Source organism: Trichechus manatus, unplaced genomic scaffold, assembly GCF_000243295.1.
Source record: "Trichechus manatus latirostris isolate Lorelei unplaced genomic scaffold, TriManLat1.0 scaffold00113, whole genome shotgun sequence".
In the NCBI taxonomy this organism is placed as follows: Eukaryota; Metazoa; Chordata; class Mammalia; order Sirenia; family Trichechidae; genus Trichechus; species Trichechus manatus.
In genome coordinates, this window is record NW_004444049.1 from 9,593,243 (window position 1) to 9,609,038 (window position 15,796).

The following is a 15,796-nucleotide window of genomic DNA, read 5'->3' on the forward strand; positions in this document are numbered from 1 at the left end:
TCTCTGCAGTGGAGTCATTCTGGAGGTTTGGGTGGGGAATTTCCTGCTGAACTCAGGCCCTGGGAGTGGGGTGGGGGGAGAGTAGTGGTTGAAGGCAGAGGGAAGTGACAGTGGCCACCTGAGCCCAGCAGTGAGGAGCTGAGGCCGAGGGGGCGGTCACACACCCTGGCTCTGCAAGACCTCCAGGATGGCGTGGAGAATGGCGGCAGCTGCCACAGCCCCGGGGTCTGGCTGATCCAGCCGCGCAGAGCTGATATAACTGGCTCTTCCGGCTCCAGCTTCCATATTCTTGGTGGCCTCGGCTGCAGCTTCCGCACTCTGAGGGGGTGGGGTGTGGGATCAGGTTCAAGGCCAGGCCACCAGACCTCCTCCCTGCCACGGGCAGAGTTCCTCTGCCGTGCAATCGGGCGCAACCTGGTTCTTGGCCCTCTTGTCCCAGCTCTGCCAGCACCCTTTATGGTGTTATCAGGGTGGAGAGATCACCTCCCACCCTGCCTCTAGCAGGAAAACGGCCACCATTTTCTATGTACCAGGCACTGGGCTTGGGCTCTATGTATTTCCTGTAAGCCTCACAGTAGCCCTGAACTAGGTACCACCATTACCTCCATGTTACAGAGGAGGAAACAAGCCCAGGAAGGTTAACGTGCTCTGGGTCACATGGAGATGGGAGCCTGGTGGCCCCAAGCCTGTCTCTGGGCAGCTGGGCCTGGCCTCACTCACCTTGACACCTTTGGTCAGGATTTGCAACAGGTCAGCCCCTGGGCTCTTCCAGGCTTGCAGCTCCTGTCCTGCTGCCCACAGAGCATCCAGCTATACAAGGCAAGGGAGGGGCTGAGGAGTGGCCCCACCACTGATGGTGGCCTTTCAGGCTTCCAGGCTCAGAAGAGAGGCAGGCTGGGGCCACACCTGCATACATACCATAGTCCTGTCCCCTGGGGCAGCCTTTCCATACCTGGCAGGGAAAGAATAGAATGAGGCTCCTGGAGGGAATCCCTTTGGGGGTGAGGACAGGGCCTGGCTCCCCTAGCCCACTGCTGGTCTAAAGCACAGGGGTCAAAAGCTCACTTCTGCATGGCCTCCAGGCCAGCATCCATGGCTGCAGACCAGGCAGGGAGGTCAGTCTTGGCCTTGAGGGGCTGGGCAGCCGCCGTCAGAAACAGCCCATAGAGCTGCGGAGGGCAGAATGCTGAGCACCAGGAGCTGGCCTGGGCCCCAGCCACACCGGCACCCCTCCCTGTCAGCCCTGTGGGCACTCACCGCCCCCGATGAGCCACCCATCTTCTCCAGTAGCAGGACGGACAATCTGGAGAGGAGCTGGGCAGCGCTGGCAGGGGGTGGGCCCGCCTTCAACCACTCCTGGATGGCTGCAGGTGAGAGAGATGGGGAGGGATTCAGAGCCCTCCACCTGCCTCTCTGGACCCCAACTGAGTACCTAGGCCTCTCTGCCAGTCAGGAGTAACGGGGGAGGGAAGAGGTTGAAAGAGAACTAAAAGGACCAGGCTCCCTTTCTGAACCCAGTGTGGAGGCTGCTGCGGGGTGGGAAATGCAACTGAGAGAGACCTCAGCAGTCACCTAGCAGGTGAGGCCTGCCCGGAAACCATCCGCCCTCAGCCTGGAACATTTCATATCCCGCATCCCGGCTCCATTTTCCCTCCTTGGCCCTTTGCACTAACGTCCTGCGTGTTTTCCTGATTCATCTTGTTTCTGGTTTATCCCCCATCAGAAGGTAAGCCATGAGGGCAGTGATTTTTTTCTGCTTTGTTCACTAGAGTCCAGAACAGTGCCTGGTCCATGGTAGGCACTAAATAAAGTTTTCTTGAATGAATGGGGCTGGACAATGAAGAGGTTTTCGCTGCTCTGGGTGAAGTGAGAAACGTAAGGTCAATAGAGTTTTCCTGGAATTTAAAGTCATTCACTGTAAAGGATTCCATTCTATTCTGAGATAAGCACCTTCCTACACTGGTAAGCGTTAGAAGGTCCTTTCTTTAGGGAAATGGGTGCTGAGGTTTTGTGAATGACGTCTTTTGGCAAAATAAAAGTTGGTAACCTCTGGTGGCTCAGTGGTTAAGAGTTCGACTGCTAACCAAAAGGTTGGCAGTTCAAATCTACCAGCTGCTCCTTGGAAACCCTGTGGGGCAGTTCTATTCTGTCCTATAGGGAGTCAAAATTGACTCCACGGCAATGGGTTGGGTTGGGTTGGGTTGGGTTTAACCCTGGATTACCACGCCAAGTTTTTGGAATGTTCTGGTTCATGAAATGCCAAAATGTTAACCCATGTGCCACAGCAGTCACTCTCCTGACCCCAGACGGGCCCGGTGCCAACCTCTGGCAGCGCGGCTGTGGGTGGTGCCACAGTCGCCATCACCAGCAGCCCGGTCCAGGGCATTCAGGTGCTCCTCCAGGCCCAGGAGGGTGCTGCACACCCGTTCCAGCACAAGCACCATCCGCTTCGAGGCTACACCTGGAAAGGGAGGGCAGTGGAAAGGGAGGACAGCGGGGAGGAGGCCCACTGGGCCCTTCTCACCACCAGACTTGACTGGTGTGGGAGTGTGTGTACCAGGGGTTGGACCTCGTCAGCCACCCAGGGCTCCACTCACACCCCTGCTCCCTTTGGGGTTCAGGCCCAAGCCCTGGGCCACCAAGCAAGCACTCCCTCCCCACCAGCAGGGTCTGGTACCTCCTGCAGCGGTAGAGTCAGCGACCTCTCGGGGCTCAGCAGGGGCTGCCCGGGTCCGCTTTCGCCCAGTCACAGAGACCTTGGCCGTGCTGGGCCAGGCTGATGCAGTGGTTTCAGCATCTGGGGACCAGCAGGACAGTGGGATCACTCAGGCATGGTCAGCCAGCCAGGGATCAAGCAGGGCTTGGCTCACCACCTAGCACTGGTGGCCCTGCTCCCTCAGCAGATGGCCTCCTGCCCTGGAGGAAGGGGAGCCACCTCAACAAGCATGTACTGAGTGCCTACTGTGTACAAGGGGAAGAGGCCAGGCAGATCTGAGGAGGATCCTCATACCAACTCCTCCACAGTCAAGTGAGAGGAGGCAGGGGAAGCCAGAAAGGGCTGCTTCACAGGGCCCGATGCTTGATTTTCATGGCCAGCCCTGATGGGGGCCCTAGGAGTCCCTCTGGCTCCTCCCATCACCAGGAGCCCTGGCTTGGGTGACCTCAGGTTCCAGTCTCACCTATCAGTTTCAGGAGGGGCTCATCGACCAGCAGGAGGGTGAGGGAAACACCAGGCATCTCCAGCGCAGACATGAAGGTGCCCACCAGGGCCCGGGCAATCTTCACCCCACGGCCCTCTGCAGTACCAAAGCATGAAGTCCATGAGGGAGGGAAGGAAGGGCACCCCTCTGCCCCCCAGAGCACGGGGAAGAAAACAGAAGAGTAGAAAACCAAGGACATTGGAAGCAGGGGCCCTGAGGCGAGTGGGGAGAGGCCAGCTTTCCTCAGGGCATCATGTGTCCACAGTCCCTGGAGGTGCCCCCTCTTCAGGGCAGATAAGTAATTACAAGTTTCACTTGCTGAGTTCCACCAGGTGTCAGGCATGCTCAATCTCATTTAACCCTCACAACAATCCTATAAAGCAGATACTATTACCATCACCCCATTTTACAGACCAGGAAGCCGAGGCTCCAAGGCACCCAACAATGAAGTCGCAGAGTGATGACTGAACCTGGGCTCATCTGATTGCATAGCCATGCTCTGGGCCATCACAAGGCACTACTTCAGCTGCTTTGCTACGTACAGCTTCAAGGGGCTGGAGGGAAAACATTCTGGAGGTTGGGGCAGGTCCCCTGCCCAGTGTGGGGCTCACCCAGAGAGCGGACAGCAGCGTCGGCTACGATGCCCAGTTCCAGAAAGGACAGGCCACCCAGGTTGTTGACCATCAGCACCACTGAGGAGCCTATAGGTAGAGATGACACCCCCAGGTGAAATTCTTTGGGTGCCCCCACCCAGAGAGGTAGGAAAGGTGGGAGATGGGGGAGACAGGCCACCCACCTAAATGCACAGGTACATGGGATGCATTGGAGGGGTTCGTCATGTGGTCGAGCATGAGCTTCACAATGTCATCAGCCGTCGCCATCTGTCAGAGGAAGCCAGGAGTCAGCTGCATGGGAGGACTTGGCCTTGGACCAGCCTGGGTCTGGGAATCCACCTACCTTTATCCTACGCACGCCGGCTTCCCCGTGGATGCCTGTGGATAGACATGTCACAGCTGACCCACTTGGACTGGGGATTGGCCCATTACACATTATCAAGGACTGAGTAAAGTGCTCAGCACTAGGCTGGACACTGTGTGCGTGGGGAGTGGGGTGGCAATGGGCAGAATGATGAAAAATGCACAGCCTCTGCTCTCCCGGAGCTTGTGGCTTGGTGGTGAGGTAGCCAGGAACCGGAGGAGCGCTAACTAGAGGTAGTCACGGTGAGGCTACAGGAGGCCTATGCCCACCACCTTGGAAGCACAGGGGAGGCGCTGGAGAGCTCTACGGCAGGGGTGGCCTTTGAACGGCCCTGGAGAGAAGGGTGGTATTTTGGCAGGGGCAGGAGGACCCAGGAATGGTGTGAGCCAAAGCTAAGAGGTGGGCGGGTGCATGGAGTCCCATGTTGGGGAGCCCTGGGTGTGGATGTAAAGTGGGTAGAAATCAGGCAGGTTGGTCCAGAAGGGCCTCAGTGCCCACTTAAAGATATTAAGACCACCTAGGGGATAGCTCCAGGTGAGCATTAAGCAGGGAGGACCAGGGGGATGGCTCCCAGGGCATAAGACAGGGACAAATGCCAAGACAGAGGAGCAGGCATGGCTGGCAGGGGTGGCCACAAGCTTACCCAGGCCCAGCTCTACCTCATCGGCAGAGAGCTCAAAGGTGGGTTTGGAGCCAGGGACGCTGCAGGAGGACAGGCTCACCCCCAGGGTACCTGTGAAAAATGAGGCAGAAAAGGGGTTACTACTCTGGCCTTGGCATTGGGCACCAGGAAGGGCAGCAGCAATCCCTGCCCACAAGCATCCTCTTCACTGAGAAGGGCTGCCGGCCTCTTTCATCTTAATGATGAAACAGAACCCAGCTGAAGGCCACCGGTCCCCAGGAGCTCCCCCATGGAGACCTTCCTTCAGCCCCTAGGGAAAACTCGGTAAAGCCAACACCATGCAGCTGACAGGTATCTGCTCCTAGGCCCAACACCTGCTTCAACCTTGCCCCTGCCTCCCCCGAGCCCATGGGCTGCACTCACCCATGGCCGTGGCGACCGCGCTCACCCGCTTGGTGATCTCCTCCAGCCCCACACCAGCCTCAGCCAGGGCACCTGCCACCTGTACCCCACAGACAGAAGCCCCCAAGGGGGAAGAAGTCACACCACTTGGAAGCAGAAGATGAGCTGGGGAGGACTTTCTCATTGGAAAGGGGGAATCCTAGTACTCCACCACATTTAGGGCAGAAGAGTGCAACCTCTTCATTCACAATGCATCTGCCAGGAATCTTCAGGAACTCCAGTCTGTTGGAATCATGGGGGATTTTACAAATGGGGAAATGGGCCCAGAGAGGGGAACTGACTTGCTCAATGTCACACATCCAGTTGGCAGCCAGTTTCCCAATTCCTAATCTAGAGTTCTTTTTCCCATGGCACATCATTGTGGCTTACTTCATCCATCCATCCATCCATCCATCCATCCATCCATCCATCCATCCATCCATCCATCCATCCATCCATCCATCCACCCACTACCCACCCATCCATTCACCCATCCATCCACCCACCCAACTATCCACCCACCCATTCCTCCATCCACCTAGCCACCCACCCACTCACCTGGCTACCCACCCATCCATTCACCCACCCACCCACTCACCTACCCATCCATCCATCTATCCATCCATCCATCCATCCGTTCATCCATCCATCCACCTATCCATCCAATATTTACCTAGCATCTATTATGTGCTGAGTGCTAGAAAATAAAAGATGACTAAGTCACAGTGCCTGTCTCCAAGGAGCTCACAGTCTGGGTAGCAGGTGGGGAAGCAGACACACACAGATAGAAAATGGACTGCAAAGTAGTAAATGCAGTGATAGAGTTCACAGGGATATTATGAGAGCACTGAGGAGGGACTCCTAACCAGTGTGGGGTAGTGGGGAGGTCAGGGAAAGCTCCCAGATGGGAGGACACCACAGATGGACCTCTAAACACAGTAGGAGTTAGCCAGGCCAAAAGTGGAGAGGATATTTCAGGCCATAGACACAGCCTAAGCAAACCAGAAATGAGCCCTAGCCCAGTGGGCACAGGGATCTGGTATAAACAGAGCGTAAGAGGAAAGTGAGTGATGGGTGATGAGGATGGAAAGTCAGGGAGGTAAGTCAAGGGAGTGGTGGGCACCCGACCAAAGAGCTTTGGGACAGGCAGGAAGCAGGCAGGGGGCCATCAAGGAGCCCACTGCAGCCTTCTGGGCATGAGCAGATGAGCCCTGAACCAAAGCTGGGTCTGGGAAGACAGGGGTCTGAGGAGGATGTGTGGTACTGAGGCATTTGGGAGTAGAATCACCAGGACAGGCTATTGACTGGGTATGGGGAAAGGAAGGGAGGGGTCTGGGAGTGGCTTCTCATGGGTGCGTCTGTGTAGGGTAGGGCATGGAATGGTCCTGCCACCAGGTGCTGCCTGAAGAGAGAAGACTGAGTGAAGAGCAGGGTCACGGGTGGGGATCTTACCTTGTGTATAAGCACGGTACCACAGAGCCCCCGCCTGCCTGCCTTCTTTAGGACAGTGAAGGCACTGTCATCCCCAATGACCACCATCTCCACTGGGATGCCCTCAGCCCGGGCCTGCTCCCGGGCCAGGCCAAAGTTGAGCCGGTCTCCCGTGTAGTTCTTCACGATAAGGAGGGTCCCCGCTACAGGAGCCGTAGGCAGGGTCCCATCAGTGCTTACCTTCATCCACCCCGCAGCATACCCTTCCCGCCTCAGCCTCCCTGTCCCTCCACATGCCAGTCTTACCTGTGCCTGCCTGGGCCACTGCCCTGATGGCCGCCAGGATGCTGCCCACGGCCGGGGAGGTGAACACAGCTCCTGCAATGACCCCTGTCAGCATCCCCTTCCCTATGAAACCTGGAGACAGGGAGGGGAGGGAGAGAAGACAATGGGTGGGGACCAGTACCTGCGGTCACTGGGACTCCCCACACTCTGGAGCCTCCTGGTTTGGTGAGCCCCTACTGTGCGCCTGGCCCCAAAGAGCACCTGGGTCATCTTCCCCAGAGGATTGTCACATGGCTGACTCCTTGGGAGTCATCGTGGAGAGGCCTTCCCTGACCCTCCCCACCCCCAGTGACCCGCTGCTCCTTCACCATCTGAGTATATTTACCATCCGACTATATTTACCATCTGACTATATTTACCATCTGACTATATTTACCATGCACTCGCTCCTCTCCTTTACCATCTCCTTTCCTCACAGGTTTACCTGGCTGCTGTCTGTCTCCCTGAAGTAGAAGATAAGCTCCAGGAGGGGAGGGGCCTTGTCCTATAGTATCCCTAGCGCCCAGAGCAGTGCCTGACCCACAGGGGGTGCCCATCAGTGCTTGCTGAGGGAGTGAATGGGCTAGCTGAAGGGAAGCAGGAAAGTACAAACGATACAAAGCCTGTCCCCATCCTCCAGGAGCTCTCAAGGGAGCCAAGGAGGGATGACATTCATGGCACCGAACAGGGAACAATCCAGGACTGTTCCTGAGTGTGGGCAAAACTGCAGGGTGGGTGCTCATTAGAGGGATACTGCTCTAGGCTAGAAGTCAGGAAGGCTTCATGGAGGAGGGAGTGGGTCAGCTGGGCCTGGAAGGCCAGGAAGATTCATAGAATCACAAACTCTCAGCAATGGAAGGGCCTGAGAGATCATCTGACTGAACACAGTCTGAGAGAGAGGCCATGATTGGCCCCAGATCATAGCATGTGGGGCTGGGAGAGCTAGAACCAGGAGCCGGCTCCTAACTCTGGGCTAGGCTCTGCCCTGAATGTCAGACCAGCACTGGGCATCTCCTGGGAACTTCCTGTCTACCCTGCCTGGCATTGCCTCTCCGACCTCTGCCCCCTCTACTCACCAGCATGGGCAGGCTCGTGGCCGGAGCCCCCGCCCGCCAGCAGTGCTACCTGGCCCTTGAGGCTGTCCAGGTCTGAGCGGAGGGCCACACGGTGGCCCTGCAGGAGCTGCAGGCTGGGGTTGCAGGCCACCAGGCCTGTAAGGGCATCATCAGCACAGTCTGCCACTGAGTTCACCAGCTTCTTGGAGGTCTGCGGGATGGGAGTGAGGAGGAGGTTCAGGTTGTGGGCAGCGGACACCCCGTCCTGCCCAGCCATGTTGCTATGGCCAAGACCCCTCTCCCACGCCCACCCAGGAACTCCAGGAAGACAGCAGTCCCTTGGGCTGGGTGACATTCTCACAGGTAGAGGATGCTGCGACTTCCCTTCCTAATTGGTGGCTTTTTATTCTGTGCCAAATGGTTTTGGACCATGGCTTAAATTTAGCCTGAGAAAAATGGCTTTGAGGCAAAGAATATAAGGAAGCAGGAGTCCCGACTGTAAAAAATATATAATAAAATTGGGAACCAACATCCTTCTTCTGTCAAAGAAGAAGCCCCAGGGAGGCTCCTGTGCTGCCCAACCGATGCTTCGACTGGGCCTCTGATGCAGAGCAAACATTTCCTGAGGCTCTCTGGGTGCCAGGCCCAGTGCTCGGCACTGGGCATGCAGTGATAATAGGATGCCCTCTGAGCCCTGGATGGAAATGCCAAGGGGCCATTTCCACATACTGTGAGCCCAGCTAGCAAGAGTGATGCACCCGTGCTATGGAAGCACAGAGGGGCCTCAGCCTCCTCAGAGCATCCTGGAAGTCTTTGTGAAGCCTAAGCAGGAGTTAAGTAGGTAAAATGGTAGTAGGGAGCACAGGAGAAGAAAAGAGGAAGGACATTCCAGAAGAGGGAGAGGCATAAGCCAAGGTCTGGAGATGTGAAATAGGGTGGGTGCAGGAACCAGGGAGCCAGTTAGAACGGCTGGAGGAACAAGTGGCCAGCAGGAGAGGGGGCTAGGGGCCTCACTGGCCCTCGAAGAGCCTGGCCTGGGGAACCACAGAGGGGAGGGAAATAGGCACATGTGCAGGCCAGCCTGAGAGCCACAGAGCAGCCCCACACTCAGCTGAGCTGACATGGCGGGTGAGGGCAAGAGAAGGGAGCAGCGTCGGGCTAGAGTGGTTACAAGCTTAGGCTCTACAATCACCAGGACTTGAGTTCAAGTCCCACTTCTGCCTTTCATTAGTTTTGAAAACTCAGTGAAGACACCTCACTGTTCTGAGCCTTAATTCTTCCTCTGTAAAATGGACAAATGGCAACTTACTAATAGAGCATATGCGTGTTACATAGTACAAGCTCAATAAAAGCCAGCATTTCCTATTATGGAGGAATCCCTGGGTGGTGCAAATGGTTGTTCGACTGCTAACCGAAAGAATGGAGGTTTGAGTCTGGCCAGAGACACCTCAGAAGAAAGGCCTGGTGATCTACTTCCAAAAAATCAGCCACTGAAAACCCTATGGAGCACAGTTCTACTCTGACACACATAGGGTCGCATGAGTTGGAGTTGACAGTGACTGTTTTTTATTCTTGTTATATTTCAATCAGCTCGGAAAAGCTAGAGCTGGCTGCACAAGGGCTGCAGACCAGGATGCAGCTCCCGCCTTTGTCCTAAAGACCATGGGACTGGGGCCCAATAGGGACTGAAGGGCCAGGCTCCTAGCGCCACCAGGTGGCCGGGCGTGGCCTAACAGCTGAGCCAGGTCCCTGCAAAGTGCACTTCCGGCTGTGGCTCTTCCTGAGCCTGCCAGCACCCAGCTCCTTTGTGCAAAATTTGGTACTGATGCCTCCTTGCTGGCCTTTCCTGGGTCGGGCGAGGGTGAGACCAAGCCACCTGCTTCAGCTGAGGAGAGCAGCCTGGGCCAGTAAGGCACGAGCAGAATAAGACTGGCGCCATTTCCTGAGCTGGGACTAAGAACCAGGCCCAGTTCTAAGTGCTTTGAGCACATCTCATTTAATCTTCCCAACACCCCTGTGGAGGAAAGATTAGCCTGGTGATGAAACCGAGGAACAGCTGAATGACTTTGCCCAAGGTCACACAGCCAGCAAGCATCCAGGTCTGCCTGGCTCCAACGTTGGCACCATTTTGACAACATCATGCAGCCAAGGGACTGAATTATATAAATAGGAAATTAAAAAAACAAAACAACAAAAAACAGTTCCTGTTGAGTCAACTCCAACTCATGGTGACCCCATGTGTGTCAGAGTAGAACTGTGCTCCAGAGAGTTTTCAAGGAGGTTGAGGGCAGGAGAGGTCTTGCCCCGGGAAGGGCATAGACTTGTGGTTCTTAGAGCCCACCAGGGACTGGGACATGCAATGAAGACACGAATCGGTCTCAACTCCAAGCCTTGCCTCCAGCATCATCACCCTCCAAGAGTGTGCCCCGTTCTCCATCCCTGACAATCTGTCCTGCCTGGGATTCTCAACCATCACTGCACCAAAGGTGCCAGTGCTACCCCTGGTTCCCAGCACCTGATGGGACCAGGGGATGAAAAAGGAAAGGAAGTGACACACTGTGAGAGGTCCTAGGACTCTGGTCTAGGGCCACTTGGTGGTAGGCCTCAGTCTGCCTCACACTGTAGATGAGGAAAAAGAGGCTCAGAGAGGTCAAATCTTTTGTGCAAGGTCATGTAGCTGTTTGGTCGCAGGGTTGAGATTTGAACCCAGATCTGTCCAAGGTTTGCTCTGGTTCAGATCTTTCTAGGGTGGGCCTGGAGCAATGGCCAGGGGCACACTGAGCCTCCCACAGTGTAGGTCCCAGCTCTGGGACTAGCTCACACATGCCCCAGCCTCAGTAACAAGCACAAGGCTGTTCTCCATGGTTCCTTCTATAACGGGTACAGTGCCCATTACGGAGTGCTGTTCTTGTCAGCCACTGTTGAGTAAGCTCTGGACTCAGGGTAACACCATGCACAATGGCCTTTGTGACCATAGCGTTTTCATTAGCTGTTTTCAGAAGTAGATCACCAGGCCTTTCTTCCTAGTCTGTCTTAGTTTGGAAGCGCCACTGATACCTCTTCAGCATCGTAGCAATATGCAAACCTCCAATGACAGACCGAGGTGCAATGAGGTGCACTCGCCAGGAACTGAACCTGGGTCTCCCCCATGGAAGGTGAGAACTCTACCACTGTACCACCATTACAGAATAGGTGACTATTAATGTTGTAATCTAAATGTGTGACCCAGATTTGGGCCAGATGGGCCCTGGAGGGAGTCAGAGGCTGAAGCCCCAGGCCTGGCTGGGACCAGAGGACTCCAGGAAGTGGAGGGAAGCAGGGATCAGCCCCGGAAAAAGAGGAGGACCCTTCTTTCTTAACCTCTCTGAACTTCAGGAAGCAGCAGCAGCTCTTGATCAGGGCCTAAGGAACTCCAGCATGGCCAGGGCTGGGATGTCCACTGCTCCAAAATCACAGTGTCCTTCCCTTGCCCTGGTCCCCATAGGACTCACCATGGTGGGGAGGCTCGGAAGCAGGCAGCGTTCACACCTTCACACTGAGATGCCGGAGGACAGGAGATCCTGGGGGTGCTATCTAGGTTTGAGCTCGGTGGAAGTGGCAGCTGCACCTGCAGGAGTCGGTAAGGATGCAAGCTGCTGAAGGGAATCGTGAGACTGGCACAGTCACGCTGCTACTGCCCTAGAAAACAGGGAGCTGCCCCAGACTTTGATCCAAGTACAAATTCTAGTTAGTGCACTGGGGATGAAGAAGAGCATGGGGCTGACCAAGGTTCATACCTGCGCTTGGCTGCCAGGAGTCAGATCAATTTAGGTTGGGCACAGGGCTGCCTTTATGCCCAGGAGCAGCCTCACTATCAAGGAGCAAAGTTACCTACCGGGTAACTTCATCTCTTGCATGAAAAAATTTACAAAGATCTTCACATCCTTGCTCTCAGCACCACACCAGAAGGGGACCAAAAAAAAAAACCAAACCCATTGCCGTTGAGGTGATTCTGACTCATAGCAACCCTACAGGACAGAATAGAACTGCCCATAGGGTTTCCAAGGAGTGGCTGGTGGATTCAAACTGCCAACCTTTTGGTTAGCAGCCCTATCTCGTAACCAGTGCGACACCAGAAAGGAGGCAGCTTGAATTTGACCCCATTGAGGAAAATGAGACTCAGAAAGGTCTAGTGACTTGTCCAAGGTCCTACTGGGAAAAGTCAGAACTCAAACCCGTGTCTAGTCTTTCTACAAATCCTGTACTCTTTCTACAGGTAATTCAGTGCTTCCAAAGTCTACTAGAGTCCCTGGTGTGTTCCGCCTGGTGCAGAAGAGTCTCGGGGTCATCCAGGGTCTCAGGGGGAGGTTCATTGTGTCTCTGTAGTGGAAAGAACCTGGCCTGGGGTCAGAAGACTTGGCTCTGTATCAAGCTCTGCCTCTGATTTACTGGGGGGACCACCTCTCTGAGCCTCAGTCTCCTCATTTGTAAAACTGGGTTGGCGCCTCTCTGGCATTCTGCAGGTGCTCCAAATGATGTGGTTCTCTTGCTCCTTGGGAAGCCTGTCTGGTGTAAGGTGGCCTGGAGGGTACAGGGCCAATTAACCACCCTCCTGAGCCATTAAGGGTCTCACCACCGGTCAAATTGATTTGTGTTTGGGGTCAGATTTTGAAGAGCAATGGAAGCACTAATGATGTTGAGCAAGAGTCCTGGTGAGCCCTTCAAAGTCTGAAGAATAAAAAACATTTTAAAGGGGGAGAAGTGAGCGTTCCGGTGTCCCAGGCAAGGCAGTGAGGTCGCTCTAGGGTCTGGCGAGGTCACCGCCTGAGTTTAGAGCAACTGAGAGGGTTCACAAGGAGGGCGGCACGGACCTGGGCCTGGTATCTGCACAAATCGCTGTCACCTCCCTCCCCTCTCTAGGCCTCTGCAGTCTTCCTGATTCCAAAAACAGGAACAACCCCGCGGGCTCCTGAAGCAATGGTTTGGGGCAAAGATGGAGATCTGGGCAAGGGCTAGGGGCGACGCCTGGCGGGGGTTGGGAATTGGGGGTCGGCGGGCTCGGAATACGGTGAGGTACACCTCCCTGCCCACTCGCGCCCGCCGGCCCCCTCAACAGCCACCTCGCTAGCCGCCGGCGCTTCACAAGGACCGCTCGCGTGTTCTCATCCGGGTACTGCAGGCTCCGGCCCCCAGGGGCGGGGCTTCCTGTGGTTGGCCGCCTCCGGAGCTGCGAGTCATCCAGAGGCCAGGTGAGGCCGTCCCGTGATGCCTCGCTCCCCGGCCGCTCTGGCCTGCAACGTGTCTCTGGGGCGGAGGCAGCAGCCGTGAAGATCGCTGCGCGCGGGCGGGGGCCTTCTGTGTCTTTGCTGGAGTCCATCTCTCTATATTTGCGCTTGTGTCCTGACGGGCCGCCCCAGGCCTCGACATGTCGTACAACTACGTGGTAACGGCACAGAAGCCCACCGCAGTGAACGGCTGCGTGACCGGTACGGTTGCCAGGGCCGGAGACCCCGGCGAGGGAGGGGGCTGGGGGAAGCTGAGGCCCAGGGAGGCCCGCGGACTCAGGGGCGGCCGGGCAGGCCCAGGCCCGGGGAATGGAAGGCCCTGGCGGCCGAGGAACCTTCTCCAGCCCTCCGACTTCCAAATAAACTGTTTCCACACGCGTCTTCTGGGGAGTAAAAGCTGTTCTTGCGGGGTCCCTTTTCGTTCTGGGAGGTCACTTGGCCTCGAGGACAGGAACGGGCCCAGTGGGACAGAGTGGACTGGGAGTTGATTGTGCGGTGTTGCTTGGGCCCCGAGATTGGCCTCGTGTGGTCGGGGGAAGGGGCAGTGGTGATGGCGGCATTTGAATCGGGTTTTCACGTGGGGGGCGCAGGAGGTGGAAGGATGTGAGGAATCTCCCCACTCACCCAGATAGGGAGAAGCTCACACCTTTGCCTGGGGCTGTTGTTTACACAAGGGTGCTGCTGGAGAAGGGAGTTTGGAAGGCTTGGCCCAGTGCTGAGTTTGCTTTGGTGACTCCTTAAGGACACAGAAGTCCAACCATGTTTGGAACCCAGGAGTAATCATCCTGAACCTAAATTCCGAGCGTAATATGCCGACCTAAACTTGTATGTTTCTGTAAATCCCAGTCATGTTTCCAGTGGTTAAGAACTTGGCTGCTAACCAAAAGGTCAGCAGCTCGAATCTACCAGCTGCTCTTTGGAAACTAGGGACAGTTCTACTCTGTCGTATAGGGTTGCTATGAGTTGGAACTGACTTGGCGGCACATGACAACAGCAAGCTTTTACGTTTATGTAAATCCCAGTCATGTTTCCAAAACCAAGCTATGTTGTTTGGAGAGTTGGAGGTGCAGATGGGACAATTGGTAGACTCCTGGGAGGGCAGGGGGTGTGGGCAAAACAATGTTTTCATATAAAGCTCTGGGGATACTCATCATGTGATCTGACCTGTTTGGTAAAGGTTTTGTGAGAGTTTAGATGACAACTGGAAGAGATGGACACTTCCTCCAGCATCTGCTAATTAGAGGACAAGTCTGCCACTGTCATAGGAAAAGTAAAATTCAAGGGGACAGAGCTGACTGAAGGGTTTTCACATTCTATGCTGCTTTTAGGACCAGTGCAGTTTTCTTAGTCTGATGAGGGAGAGAGCCTTGCTGGATGTATGAAGTGAGACTCTTTCTGGTGCTGGGTTAGGTAAGAAAGGGAGTGAACGGAGGGAGCTAGAGAAATGAGTAAATGAGAATTCTGGAGATGTAGGCAGAAAGTAATAGGATTATTTAGACACTGCTGGGGAGGCCCTTTCCCTGACTTCAAAGGTGAGAGGAATCTGTTCTTTCAGGACACTTTACTTCAGCTGAAGACCTGAACCTGTTGATTGCCAAAAACACAAGATTAGAGATCTATGTGGTCACTGCTGAGGGGCTTCGGCCCGTCAAAGAGGTGGGCATGTATGGAAAGATTGCTGTCATGGAGCTTTTCAGGCCCAAGGTAAGTGCTCTGAGTTGGGCCCAGCAATGAAGGGAGGACTGTTGGTTGTAGGTGTTTTTTTATCATTGCTTGGGATGGATGGGAAAGGGTTGAGGAGAGATTCTCTTCTGCCTTTGAATGGCAGATTCCAATTTATAATCTTGAACAAGTTTCCTAGAGGTGTGAGGAGAGATTTCACTGGGGAAAAATTTGTCAGGTTGACTTCTTTCAGTTACAGGAAGGTGAAAGTAGAGCAGTTTGAAATGTGCATTGCCATATTGCCTAGTGAGTCAGAGGGTAAGACTATAGAATAGGGCAGTCTTGGCGTCATTCCTTATTCATTCCATGACTTTGGATGTCTTTCAGAGCCTCATTTTCTCCATCTGCCAAATGGGAATAATAGTATCCAATCCCCTGGGTTGTTGTGAAGATTAAATGAAATAATAGCACAGGGCTTAGCACATGGCAAGCACTCAGAGTTTTGTTAACAATTGTTGTCATTATTATCACTGTAATTGAAATGTCTTCATCCAAGTAGCCACCACATTGCTTCACAATGGCTTAACTGAATTTGATAAAAAAGCAATGAGTTAAAAGCTTGAATTATAATCCTTTGAACAAAGTACTTTTTTGGGTCTATGTTTTATGAGTAAGACTTTGTAGATTCAGTTTAGCTTCCATTGTCATTACCACTTTTTCCCCCTCTTTTTCTAATACTATTGGAGAGAATTACAGCAGGCATTGCATTCATCTTTCAGTATTTGAATAATATGATTAAGATTAGTCTGAGATGAAAAT

At 54.6% G+C, this 15,796-nt stretch overlaps 2 protein-coding genes across 3 annotated transcripts in view; one reads left to right on the forward strand and one right to left on the reverse strand.

Moving 5' to 3' along the window:
- Positions 1–72: 72 nt before the first annotated feature.
- TKFC (triokinase and FMN cyclase) lies at positions 73–13,207 on the reverse strand. 2 transcript variants are annotated; one of them, XM_023738268.1, is made up of 18 exons: positions 13,151–13,207; positions 11,543–11,658; positions 8,073–8,262; positions 6,979–7,089; positions 6,694–6,875; positions 5,224–5,302; positions 4,822–4,911; positions 4,158–4,192; positions 3,997–4,081; positions 3,812–3,901; positions 3,180–3,296; positions 2,678–2,797; positions 2,324–2,461; positions 1,258–1,364; positions 1,066–1,169; positions 919–952; positions 721–810; positions 73–318 (listed from the first exon to the last, which is right to left on the reverse strand). In XM_023738268.1, exons 2-18 carry the CDS (start codon positions 11,543–11,545, stop codon positions 157–159), a joined length of 1,737 nt encoding a protein of 578 aa, XP_023594036.1. In that variant the 5' UTR covers positions 11,546–11,658; positions 13,151–13,207; the 3' UTR covers positions 73–156. The 2 variants fall into 2 exon arrangements, with proteins under 2 accessions (XP_023594036.1, XP_004383927.1); XM_004383870.2 differs by lacking the exon at positions 13,151–13,207 and having other exon boundaries at positions 11,543–12,080.
- A 107-nt stretch (positions 13,208–13,314) lies between these two features.
- DDB1 (damage specific DNA binding protein 1) overlaps positions 13,315–15,796 on the forward strand; it is a 28,439-nt gene continuing 25,957 nt past the window's right edge. Inside the window, exons 1-2 of the mRNA XM_004383871.2 lie at positions 13,315–13,516; positions 14,871–15,019. Of these exons, the coding sequence (XP_004383928.1) occupies positions 13,456–13,516; positions 14,871–15,019 (210 nt within the window). The 5' untranslated portion in view covers positions 13,315–13,455. The remainder of the gene's footprint in view (positions 13,517–14,870; positions 15,020–15,796) is intronic.

Bases quoted from the DNA above. Each gene is read 5' to 3' on its own strand.
- TKFC (XM_023738268.1), bottom strand. The intron at 4,082-4,157 runs GTAGGTGGATTC...TTCCTCTGACAG, and splicing joins CCGGCGTGCGTAGGATAAAG to ATGGCGACGGCTGATGACAT. The intron at 3,902-3,996 runs GTGGGTGGCCTG...CTCTACCTATAG, and splicing joins CCATGTACCTGTGCATTTAG to GCTCCTCAGTGGTGCTGATG.